The sequence below is a fragment of the Gymnodraco acuticeps genome, unplaced genomic scaffold, assembly GCF_902827175.1.
Source record: "Gymnodraco acuticeps unplaced genomic scaffold, fGymAcu1.1, whole genome shotgun sequence".
In the NCBI taxonomy this organism is placed as follows: domain Eukaryota; kingdom Metazoa; phylum Chordata; class Actinopteri; order Perciformes; family Bathydraconidae; genus Gymnodraco; species Gymnodraco acuticeps.
In genome coordinates, this window is record NW_022991894.1 from 173,521 (window position 1) to 186,132 (window position 12,612).

Genomic DNA, 12,612 nt, shown 5'->3' on the forward strand with positions numbered 1-12,612 from the left:
CTATCTAGAAATAGGTACATCTGATAAATATAAACATATGTGAATAATTATTAATATGATAAATATATATAACGTTTATGCGAGTTACATACAATATCCTAAAACACAACCAGTAATACCTGTACCAGGGATTACTTTTTCGGACGGCAGCAAAGAACTCAAGGAATGTGGAAGACAAACAGACTGGCGGAGTGATATCGTCTGCAATGCGGAAGGATACAGCCAGTCCTCGCTTGAAGTATATATGCACAGCCGCACGACCTACGCCATTTTCCCTTCAGAGAAACAACAAACATTAACATCGTCGATCATCGCTACCTCTGGCGAAATGGCAGTGTGAAAGTGTGCCGCGACCTAGCAGCAGCCAACAAAACAGTGCATCCAACAAGTGCACTAAGTCACTTCAAATTCAGCAAACATGTCGTAAGTATTATTTTATTATTATTAAGTAATATTTGGTCGATGACAGCTGTCCGCCTCGAGAGCGTGACGTTCCCGCGGGCGCGACATTCTATCACATTTTAATTAAAAGATTATTTTTGACACTTTAAACTAATATTTACTTTATCTAAATGGTCGAATTGCTAGCTAGATAATATGATTATCTACCGGGGTGACGCAACACCTCACATGAGTTAAAGTTACATGTTGTTCCTTAAACACAGTCATTAGACCATGTTATCCAATCTAATCAAACCACAGCTTTGATACATTTGTTAAATATATTCAGTGTTATTGTCATATGTGGCAACGTGGCAGCTGGCAAAGTGGTTCATCCTCTTTGTGTGTTAAAATGGCGGCTTGTGAAGGCGTATAAGGACAAAAGTGTGGCTGTTTATAAAGAGGGAGGGTGACGTCATGTGAGGAGACAGGCTGACGTCAGAGTCACAAGACTGGGAGCACGTGATGTGAAGCACTGCAGGGGGGGCGGTGTTAAGCCAAAATGAGATCAGAATCATATTTTTTTTAAACATGACACTATATTATTAATTACTATATTATATTATATGTATATATTACTATATACTATTTATATTGTTGAAACTTTTATATTTGATATTTGTTTTACTTTTTCTAAGTTACTGTAATGTTTTGCCCTTATTATTATTATTTTTTAAAATAATAATAGAACTTTAATATATTATATTATAGAGACCAGAGAGTGCCTTTATTGGAGATGAAGAGTTGAAAGGGGGAGATAGAAGGGATGACATTGCCTGAAATGTTCGCCTCTCTCAGGAGTCCAACCCTCTTACTTGGCAGCGGACACCTCTATCAGAATCAGAATACCTTTATTAGTCCCACAGAGGGGACATTTGCATCGTTACAGCAGGAAAGAGCCACAGACAGCTTAATGTTACATAATGTAAAGAAACGTACGTAACGTAATTAACGTACGTAATCATAACTTATTATGATATAATGAAAAAAAAAAAAAAACTTTTCAAAATACAAATCCCGTAACAGTAGCTAGATAGGCTTTATTGACTTCATTATGTCTCTAATGATCTGATTTTCACCCACAAATGTCTTCTCTTCCCCATCCTCAGGTCCTTCTTGGAAACCCTCACCACTGCTGCTTACAACAGCATAAAAGACTTCAAACCCTTCCTATCACGGTCCCCTCTCGTGACCAACAACAGCCACTATGACCACGATGATGACCAACTCACTGTTTGGCCTGGAAGACATGGAGGCCCTTCTCTGGGCTCCTTCCTCTCCCATGGCTGACCTCATCACCTTCCCCTCTTCACGCCCTGACCTCAAAGATCAACAGGAAGTAGGAGGACGAGGAGGAACCTCATTGGTTGGGGACACGTCACCTGTGTCGCCCCTCTCCTCCTCATCGCTGTCCACTTCCTCCTCCCCTCCTCCATTTTATTCCCCTCCTCCCTCGCCGTCCTCCCTCCTCCTGCAGGGGGACAAAGATGGGATGGAGTCTGACCTGCTGTCCCTCCCCTGGTTGGGCCACACCGGTCACCTGAGACAGAACTCCATCTCAGGTGACATAAAAGGTAATAATATACATTTTAAAAAGCCTTATGTGTATTAGGGCTGCTCGATTATGGCAAAAATCATAATCTCGATTATTTGGGTAAATAATTGATATCACGATTATTAAAAACGATTATCCATTTACTTTGAAAACATCCATTTATTGAAAAGAAAATGTTTAACAGTTGAACTTTAAGTATAATTCAACTGAAGAACCAATACAAAAGTATAGTAAAAGTATTAAAAAAATTAAATAAATAATCGTTTCATTTCGATTATGTTGTTTTCATAATCGTTGCAAGACAAAATCGTAATTGCGATTAAAATACGATTAATTGAGCAGCCCTAATGTGTATAGGACTTTTCATACACAGGTGATTTAGCACACAACATAAGACAGACCGAAAATAAGGCTCTCAATTGTCAAATATTAAGACCTATTAGGAAACATCCAGCATATGATAACATTTGAAAGAATAGAATAACTGCAATGAAACAATACAAAAGTTAACAACATTTTGCTAATTAAAAGCTAGAAATGTGGGTTTGTAGCCGTTGTTAATCCCCTGCCTTCTCTGCCCCCACAGAGGATGTGTTCGGTGACTTCGACTGGATGGCAGAGAGGGTGGATCTGAGCGATTTCGACCTGGACTCTCTGATCCCCGACGAAGACTCCCCCAGCTGCTCAGAAGACCTCCTCGCCTCCCTCGACTGCCCCATGGAGCTCGACTCCCTCCCACTGCCCACTCTCCCAAATCTCCCCTCTGCTTCTCTTCCAAGTATCCCTCCGCCCCCCACTGTGTGCTCAGATCCTCCCGTTGTTATTACACTGGATGAGCCTGAATGCTACTTTGATGACCAGGACGTTCCCCTGTGCGTCCCGGAGCTGGAAATCAAATCCGAGCCCGCATCTCCAGATCCTGCGTCCCCATTGGTCGATTCTCCCTCCTCCCCGGCCTACACCTTAGATTTGGGCAGTGAAGTGGACGTTTCGGAGTGCGAGATGAAGCCGATGGTGGCTCCAGTCGTCCCTCAAGTCGTCCCTCAAGTCGCCAGGATAGTGCTCTCCCTATCCCCCACCCGAATCCTCCTGGTTTTGGCCCCTAAACAGGAAATCGGCATCACCACTGTAACCGCCACGTCGCAGATCGTTCATTCCTCCTCCTCCCCCAGAAGCAGACCCTACCCAGAGCCTGCATGTAGAACCAGCCCGCCGCCGTCTCCCAGCATCAAAGTCAAGCCACAAGGTCGGGAAGGCAACGAAAAGACGTCCTTCAAAGCACCGAAGGCGAAGAAACTGAAGAAGATGGAGCAGAATAAGACGGCTGCCACGCGGTACCGGCAGAAGAAGAGGAGCGAGCATGAAACGCAGTCTGAGGAGCACACGCGGCTGGAGAGGAAGAACATGGAGCTGACGGAGAAAGCCGAATCCATGGCCCGGGAGATCGAGTACCTGAAGGAGCTGATGGAGGAGGTGCGAACGGCAAGGGGCAAAAAAGATGACCCCTAGTGGCCGGTAGATGAAGTGTGTGTGTGTGTGAGAGAAAGTGACTATGAGAAAGTGGGCTTTATTACTTTTTAAGAATGAGCTTCAGTAAAGCATGTGTTCTGTCCACACAGTATGGACACAACTCCTTTTTAATACACTGCTATTAAATATAAACAATAGAGTATGGAAACAAGTATTTTCCATTCAGTATATCAACTTGTGTGTTTTTTGTAATGTATGTATTCTATTTCTGGACCCTACAAGCCTGCCAGTAAGATGTATTTTAAATAATGATGTATTATAGTGAAATTGGACCATCTCTTAATAAAGAGTCTTAAACATAATTCAGTCTTTTGGTGTGACTTCAATAATTGAGTTTCGACTATGCTATTAATGCTACATGAATTCTACATGCATCACAGTACATGAATGCTAGTGTTTATGGCATGAACAGAAGGTTTAACATGCAAGCAATTGGGTGTGGTTAATAGTGGTGCATACAACACAGTGAGGGAATAAGAAAAGGAGCAAGAATAGAACTATTATAAAAAGACAATATTTGTATTTAACATTAAACAAACATTTTAGACGGAATATAAAAAAATTAAAAAAGGGAGCTGAGCCAGAAGGCAAAGCTCTCTGTCTACCGGGCCATTTTCGTTCCTACCCTCACCTATGGTCATGAAGGATGGGTCATGACCCAAAGAACGAGATCGCGGATACAAGCGGCCGAGATGGGTTTTCTCCGCAGGGTGGCTGGTGTCTCCCTTAGGGATAAGGTGAGAAGTTCGGTCATCCGGGAGGGACTCGGAGTTGAGCCGCTCCTCCTTCGCGTCGAAAGGAGCCAGTTGAGGTGGTTCGGGCACCTAGTTAGGATGCCACCTGGGCGCCTCCCTAGGGAGGTGTTCCAGGCACGTCCAGCTGGGAAGAGACCAAGGGGTAGACCTAGGACCAGGTGGAGGGATTATATCTCTTCGCTGGCCTGGGAGCGCCTTGGGACCCCCCAGTCAGAGCTGGTTGATGTCGCCAGGGAAAAGAAAGTTTGGGGCTCTCTGCTGGAACTGCTACCCCCGAGACCCGACCACGGATAAGCGGGAGAAGATGGATGGATGGATACAAAAATAAAAACTAAGGACAGTGAAAATACGACATAAAACCAAGATTACATGACAGTGCAGAATCATGTTTATACCTGAGAAGCATTTGGTGCATACATAAGCACAGTAAGAGGAATAAGGTTGAATTTACAACCTATTTTACCTGGCATATATTTAAGCAATAGCTCACGACAAAATCACGTACCTCCAATGAAAAAATAAGGTATAAAATGAAGGAAATACATTTCAAGAGACTTATCATTGTACTAATATGTGTGTAAATGTTTGGCCTTTTATAATAAGACCTCAGAGTTTCATTATTCTGCTACATTTTCACGATAACTGAGTGATTCTGATGGGGACACCAAAGTTACTTTATAGTGATATTGACCCAGATGTGAGCGTCTTGGTCAATAAGTCCTTGCTACATGTTTGTAATTTCCGTTTGTTAGTTAGTTTCGTAACGGACGTAATGTAACAGTTAGTTGTAACGGTTGTAGCTTTTCTCAGACGCGGAGGGATACTGACTTGTGAAAAGTAACTACAATTCTACCCGTGATATACGCTCATTATATCACGGCTAAGAACGAATCAGATTGCTTGATTTGACTTGTCCGTTTAATAAAAATACATAACTGCAGGTGATTTGTAGGCGATCTATGCAATTCACCTTAGTTTAGGTTGAGTTTGAATGGGTTTCAGTCTTTAGAGTTTAACCCTGCCTCCAACAAAGAGTTTTTGTTCCCGGTCTGATAATACATAACAATGTGGCTGTCCATCTGAGTGGAGCCTCTAGACTAGGATAATGAAGCCCGCCTGACCAACAGCGCGCTGCTGACCCATGGATTCAATCACTGACAGTCATGTGAGGTCAATGCAACACAGAAACACGAAGCCCTTCTTTTGCACTAACAATGCCAGTTTGTGTGTAATGGAAATGGTGATATAATAGCTTAAATAAAGTGCAATCTTCATATAATGTCACTTTTAATAATAGGTCCTAGTGTATCCTTAGAGATGTGGAAGGTGTGAGGGAGAGAAACTCCCTCTGGATGGTGTCGTGTCATGGTTAAGGACGGGGAGGCTTTATGGTGTAATGGTGGGGGTGTTTAGATGATGCCTAAGGGAATTTAAGGGTGGGACCAGTTGGCTCTACTCTATAGCGTGACTGTAAGCTGTGTTCTGGGTGCAGAACTTCTCTGATGATGAAGTAGCTCTGTTCCTACTTTTAGGATTGATTTCACTTGTACATTGACTTTCTTTATTCATTTATGAAATATAACAAAAGACAAACTTTGTCCATGAATCATTTATCAGTTTCTCTTAAGAATTTCCTCCACAAAGGGAACTTTGCAGACCATTTCCATGAACTACACTACTGGAAAGGGAAACCCCCAAAGTGCCCCATGTTTTTGAGCTTATGTTATCCAAAGCCACTTACATACACTTCAAATTTGAGGATAAATACGGGAGAAATTTGGGGTTAAGTATCTTGCCCAAGGACACTTCCACCGCTGACCCTCTGATATCTAATGGGCTAAAACCATTTCAAATTCCACTTAATGAGCTGGATAAAGCAACATATGTTTCCATCCCTGTCTCTAAGCAGAACATTACATGAGGGTGTGTTGAATGGGAAAAAGTCCCATCCTTTTGCTGATGAAACGCAGTACCACCAGTATCAGATCAAATGTCTTTGAATGTGATTTCTCCCTCTGTTGATCTATATTTCGAAGAGACCAGAAATGCATAATGTGTGCTAAAAACACTTCATTTGTCAAAGTCTGTGGGAGAATAGGATAGTCAGTGAGAGAGGGATAAAGAGAGTGCTGACCTCGGCACAGCTTGTATAATACCCAAAAGAAAGTGTGTGTGTGTGTGTGTGTGTGTGTGTGTGTCTGTGTGTTCAGCCAACAACAGACCCTGGCTGTGCACACTGTAATTGTTGGTCCAGGCTTTCTTCCAGATAGCTTAAGAGACGATCTTTATCTGGTGGAAGGCCAGAGTCAAGATGGTGCAGAGCTACTTACAATGGGATAAACATTTCCTCCAGAACAAAACAGAAACATCTTGGCTAACTGTAAATACTTTCTCTGTAAATGCATTCATTTTTCATGGGAACCTTTTGGCTTCAGATTAACACTGTGACTATAACATTAAGCATCACAGTAAACATAAGGCTTAGTACTAAACCATTGTACAATGTGTTTACCTTCCACTCTTCATTGTTGTATTTGAGAGAAAGAAGGTAAGATCAAGATGAATACACTCTGAATCAAATCAAATCAAGTTTTATTCATATAGCACATTTATAAACGATTTTTGGTCGAGCCAAAGTGCTGTACATAAAATAAAAATAGCCTACAGTAGAGACACTTTACAGCAAATACAACAACACAGATTGTTCAGAATATCAGTATGACAAAAACGACACCCTCTGTCCTTAGACCCTCTGTCCTCAGACCCTCTGTCCTTAGACCCTCACATCGTACAAGGAAAAACTTCCAGAGAAAACCCACAGTTTAAAGGGAACATGGGAGAAACCTCAGGGAGAGCAACAGAGGAGGGATCCCTCTCCCAGGACGGACAGACGTGCAATAGATGCCGTGTGTAAATCGAAGAGATAATACATTTGACAGCATATAGACCGAATGTTAGGAAAGTCATGTGTCTGTAATAAGAAGATGAATCCACGTCAGCTACAATCCTGTGGAAGCCATCAGGGAAGCAGCATGGCGAGACCCAAGGCAGGACCGCAGAGACAGGTTCAGCCACGACCCGAAGTCCACGACTTGATCCAGAACTCAGGATAGAGGATCCAGGACACAGGACTACAGCAAGAGGATCAGCCTCGACTCCGGATCCCGGCGTAGATATAGATACAAAACAAGAAAAAAGATTTGGCTGGGTTAATTGGAACTACATAGTCACAAAAGGCCACATCCTTTTTCCTCATTTAAAGTTGGTTGAAACATAATGACATACAATACAAGGCAAGATCAACAAACCTGTACAAATTACAGCATATTATGCCTCCTGTGTCCTAACATGTTTGGCAAGGTATACGTTAAATGTATTTGTTTAAAAGCTTAAAAAACTCAGTCTAAGTATCCTCATTACCATGGTTGGTATTCTGTGGGGAAGTTTGGTGACAAACCTGCTTGCTACAGCTACACCTAGTGACGATACAGCACAATTACTACTCCCACAACAATAATTGAATGTCTCTTAAAAGTCTATCTCTGCACTCGTATAGTCAAGATGGTGCCAATTCTATCAACATTGCCTTTTTTTGAGGCATACCTTTAGTGGGTCATGACCTCATGACAGATTGAGTATGTGTTCACCCCCTGTCTTGTGTCTGCTTCCTGTCTCTGTGTTTTCCCTTTGATTACTGATTCTCTTCACCTGGTGCCCTTGTGTTTTTCGTTTTAGTTCTGCATGTATTTAAGTTCTCAAATTACTAATCTAAGATACTCATAAACGCACTTGAAGTATGAAGTGACCGTAGTAACTGTAACCTTTGAGCCAAGCATTACATCCCCATTATTAATCAATCGATGCTTTCTACTGATCTGTGAAGGTTTTCATTGTCATTACCATGGGCTTCACTTTGTTAGAAACAGTGGTGGGTGTAGAGGAAACTTCTGTGTAGCATGCAGTGGAGTCACCGACTCAGGAAGGAGACACGGGAAGAGTCGGAGCTTTGATGTCAAACCACTGTGATTTATTTGGAGTTGGTACCGGAGTATTCACATCACAAATCCAAGAGTCAGAGGTTCTGACTCCACGGTAGAGTTGCCACGTCAATTCTGGAGAGCCTCTCTCTTGCCAGCCCATCTAACTGGTTTCGCAGAGAGTAAACAACATATTTGAGGAGATAGCCTAAACAGTGTGGGAACACAGAGCTACTTGCCTCGGACACTTATGACCTCGAAGATTTTACCTTGGAGTCCACAAATACAGAGAAGGAAGTGTCCCAGTGTACCCACAACACAGACCATCTGTGACCCAGTATTGACCGGTCACAGAATGGGAACAATAACATTATTGGCTAAGCCGCCTGTGTCCTTAAAGAAGGTAAACAGACATCGAGGTTTGTCCTGTATGTTACTAATTGGCGTCTTATGATAATTATTTCCACAACAGTGGGGACAATTTCTCCATATTTAACATCAGCATAGCAGAAGACAAAAGATGCCACCCACCCTGAGTGATGAACCTCATGCATAGACCTCTGGACCAAAGCCAATGTCTTGCTGTGATTGAGAGTGCATTTTAACTTTTATGCGCACAACGAGCAGCCAGGTATTGAGAACAGAACATGACATGAGTAAAAAATATATAAATGCATAAATACAGAATAAATACAGGAATAAATACACGTGAAAAAAACTGAAATAAATACGTTTAGAAATAAATACAGGAATAAATACGTTTAGAAATAAATACAGGAATAAATAAACACTAAGTAAATAAATGTATAACTAAAAAAATACAAGTTGAGAATAAAACAGAACACACATATCTTTAATGTATTTCTATACTTATTTTTACGAACATTAATATATTTATTAATTTCTGTGTCTGTGCGTGTTTCACACAAGGTTGTTCTGCTTGGTAGCCTTGTATTCTGTGGGTACTGTGGGGGAAACTTCTGAAGCAATTGGAAACAGGACTCAGAGAGACACGAGGAGAGCTGGAGCTTTGATGGCAAACACTGACGGTTTATTTGGAGTTACGGCCGGAGAATTGACAAAACAGGTGGTGTGTCACGAGTGGACACAGCGGTTGCCAAACCAATTCTGAAGAACTCTTCTGCAGCTCGAGGTTTTAACTTCAGAGTGTAATAATCAACATTCTTTATCAGCGAGACTAAACAATTATGGACCCTGAATCTAACTAGAGCTCTCGTCCATAGGAAAGAATGTGCGCCAGGGAACCTAAGTCCCTGAACAGTAAACTACCTCATGGCGGCTTGTGCTCTGTCATAGACTGGCAACAACAATGCGCCCAAGCTGCTCCTCCTTAAAGTGGACCTATCATGCTATATTTGAAAAATATATTGTAGGGCCATACCTATACAAAACATGTCTGCGAAGTTTTTTTTCAAAATACCAAACAGATCACCCATTGTAGCCATGCCTCATACTGCTCATACCCCTCTTTTGCAGCCCTGTAAGAAAAACGAGGATCTTGGGTCCTTAGCTTGAAAAAAAAAAGAGGAGGCGGAGCTAATGCCTGATCAGAATTCTACCGGAGATAAAGTTAAATTCGGTTTTGATAAAACGCCATCCTGTTTAAACCACGTCAAGGATTATTTCTGAAACAGTATGGAGTTCAAATGCTTTTTCTCTTGCGGGTTTATCACAAGGTGAGTTCTTTTTTTATTTCCTGCTTTTTAAACACATGTGCTCTCCAGTACAGGTTAGCTCTGAGTGTTAGCGAGGCTTGCTAATGTAAACAAAGACGTCCAAAACACGTCAGGCATTATTTCTGATAGCAACTTTCTGTGGGTCCGCCGACGTCACAGCGGATGGACACGTCACAGCGGATGGACACGTCACAGCAGATGGAAATCTGTATCCGCTCGTTGTACACCCATTTTTAAAAGATTTGGGTACGGAGGAGAAGAGAGAGGGTTTTATTTTCTGACGCTGCGTGAGTTCCCCGACGCACCGGGGACACATATTTATGTATAAAAGACATCACAAAGTGCATTTTGCATGATAGGTCCCCTTTAAGAGAGATATCAGAAATTCCCAAGGCCGTAGAACTATGCCATGGGAAAAGAGACAGTAAAGAGAAAATGATTAACTGTGTCGAAGGTTGAATACCTGCAAATTATTCCCTAACAGATACGACAACATTTATAAGAATTGTACTTTCGATTGCTCTGAAAGTTGTGCACGTGTCTTTAACACTATGTTTGAGTTGCTATAATATTTTATTTCACTTCTTCTGTCCAGTCCCCCTTTTATTTGGAAGCTTTGTGTTGAACCGCAGTGACTCTTCTCTCGTCAATAAATATTTCAAAAGCTTACAGCACCGGGAGTTTCCGGCGTATTCATGTTCTGTAAACCGTAAAGCCCCCTGAGACAAAAGTACAATTTGTGATATTGGACTGATTAAATCAACTTTGATTTACTTTTATTGATGTATTTTGCGCAAGAAGTAAACTTCACTTCAGAGACCTTAACAGACAGATATAAATGTTTATTGGCGTCAAAAATTGTGTTGCTATTAAAGGTTTTGCTACTACCTAAAACTCAGTAACAGGAGTGTAAGGCAGGGGTGTCAAACTCAATTTCAACTCGGGCCACATTAGCATCATGGTTGCACTCAAAGGGCCAGTTTTATATATAAGACTATATAAGAATAAATATATAAATATTGAATATATATAAAATAATGTATTATATAACATTATTGCCTCTGCATTGGATTATTATCGGATAGGGTAATAACTTCATAATTAACTACGTCTGAAAGCAGAAGTCTAGGGCAAACAATTGCAAGTCTCTTCAGTGTGCATGTCACAAAATGATTTAAAAAGAAAAGCCAAATTCTGAAAAAAAGAAGAAAAAAAGTGACATTTTGAAGAAAAAAGTCAAATTCCGAGAAAAAAAGTCTAATTTGAGATGCATTGTGGGACATGTAGTTTATGGGCAATGTGCTTCTGTAAAGCGGCATGTAATAATAATAAACATATTATATTCTTTGCATGCTCTTGTGGGGCCACATTAAATGAAGTCGCGGGCCGGATTTGGCCCCCGGGCCTTGAGTTTGACACCCCTGGTGTAATGGATGGGTTTTCTAACAGGTTTGAGGTCTTTGATTTTGAAGTTCTTTTCCATTATAGCAGTGAGATGGTGTGGGAATGGGTTCAAATCCCGAAACTATGTTTCAAATGTCCATCCATCAACACTGTGATTTCGGTGGGAATGTGGGTTGGAGAAGCGTCTTAAAAATAAAGAATTTAATAATTAAACCAAAAAAATAAATAATTTAAAATAAAAATAAAAATATATATATATGTATGTATGTAGAGAATGTATACATATTATTATAATTATTTAATAAAATAATAATCAAACAAATACAATTAAATAATTGTACAAATACACGAAAATAAAATAGTGGTAAAAATAAAATATTAATTCTATTAAAAAGAATAATAAATAATATATATAAGAATGAGGCTGTAGCTCAGTGGGGTAGTGCGCTGATCTTCAGAGGGGGTTCAATCCCCACTGCAGTCAGCATGTCACTTTGTAGCCGTGGGGACTGCCCACAGTATTGCGTAACATGTAATGCACTGTATATTAAAAACATATATAATGATAATACAAAAAAAAAAAAAAATAATATATTTTAATAAAAACAATACAATACATAATTTAATTTAAAAAGTAAAACATAATAAAGATAAAGAATAATAATTAATAATGTGTGTCGTGTTTTATTCTCAACTTTTATGTATTTATTTATGCATTCTTTTTTTTCCATATTTATTTATGCATTTATTTATAATTTTATTTATTTCTTCTTGTCATCGATGACGTCACTGGCCAAAAACGATACAAGCCTCGATACACGCTTCACAAAAACTCTGAAGCCTCGGCGCTGTAACATCACAACCTGCTCTGCTCAACCCTGACAGTATGTCGTTAATCGGCTAATGTTCCTGTACAAAACGATACAGAGATTTCTATAATGTCAGTTGTATAGCTTTGAAAAAGGCAAAGACATGACTAGGTAAGGCATGTTTTTATCCTATAGCCAAAACCCCGGTTTGCTCCTGAAGCAGTTGTTAATCACGAGGCCCCTTACCGGCTAGGAGTGAGGAGTCAGCATCAATTACGGTATTAAATAAAAAGGCAATAAACAAGGTTTTCAAAAATCACACAACCATAACAGGCCCTTGGATATAAAGTCATAAATATGACTGAAATATATTGGGCTAATGGGTGCAGTTAAATGGGAGATTAGCTGCACACATGACCGAGCACATGAAGAATATAAGAAAGA

General features: G+C 40.5%; 1 protein-coding gene across 1 annotated transcript; it reads left to right on the plus strand.

Annotated features, from left to right (window-relative positions):
* The first annotated feature begins 211 nt into the window (after positions 1-211).
* Positions 212-3,828, plus strand: atf4b (activating transcription factor 4b). The gene is made up of 3 exons (XM_034200046.1): positions 212-423; positions 1,551-2,015; positions 2,583-3,828. Exons 2-3 carry the CDS (start codon positions 1,649-1,651, stop codon positions 3,503-3,505), a joined length of 1,290 nt encoding a protein of 429 aa, XP_034055937.1. The 5' UTR covers positions 212-423; positions 1,551-1,648; the 3' UTR covers positions 3,506-3,828.
* The last annotated feature ends 8,784 nt before the right edge of the window (positions 3,829-12,612 follow it).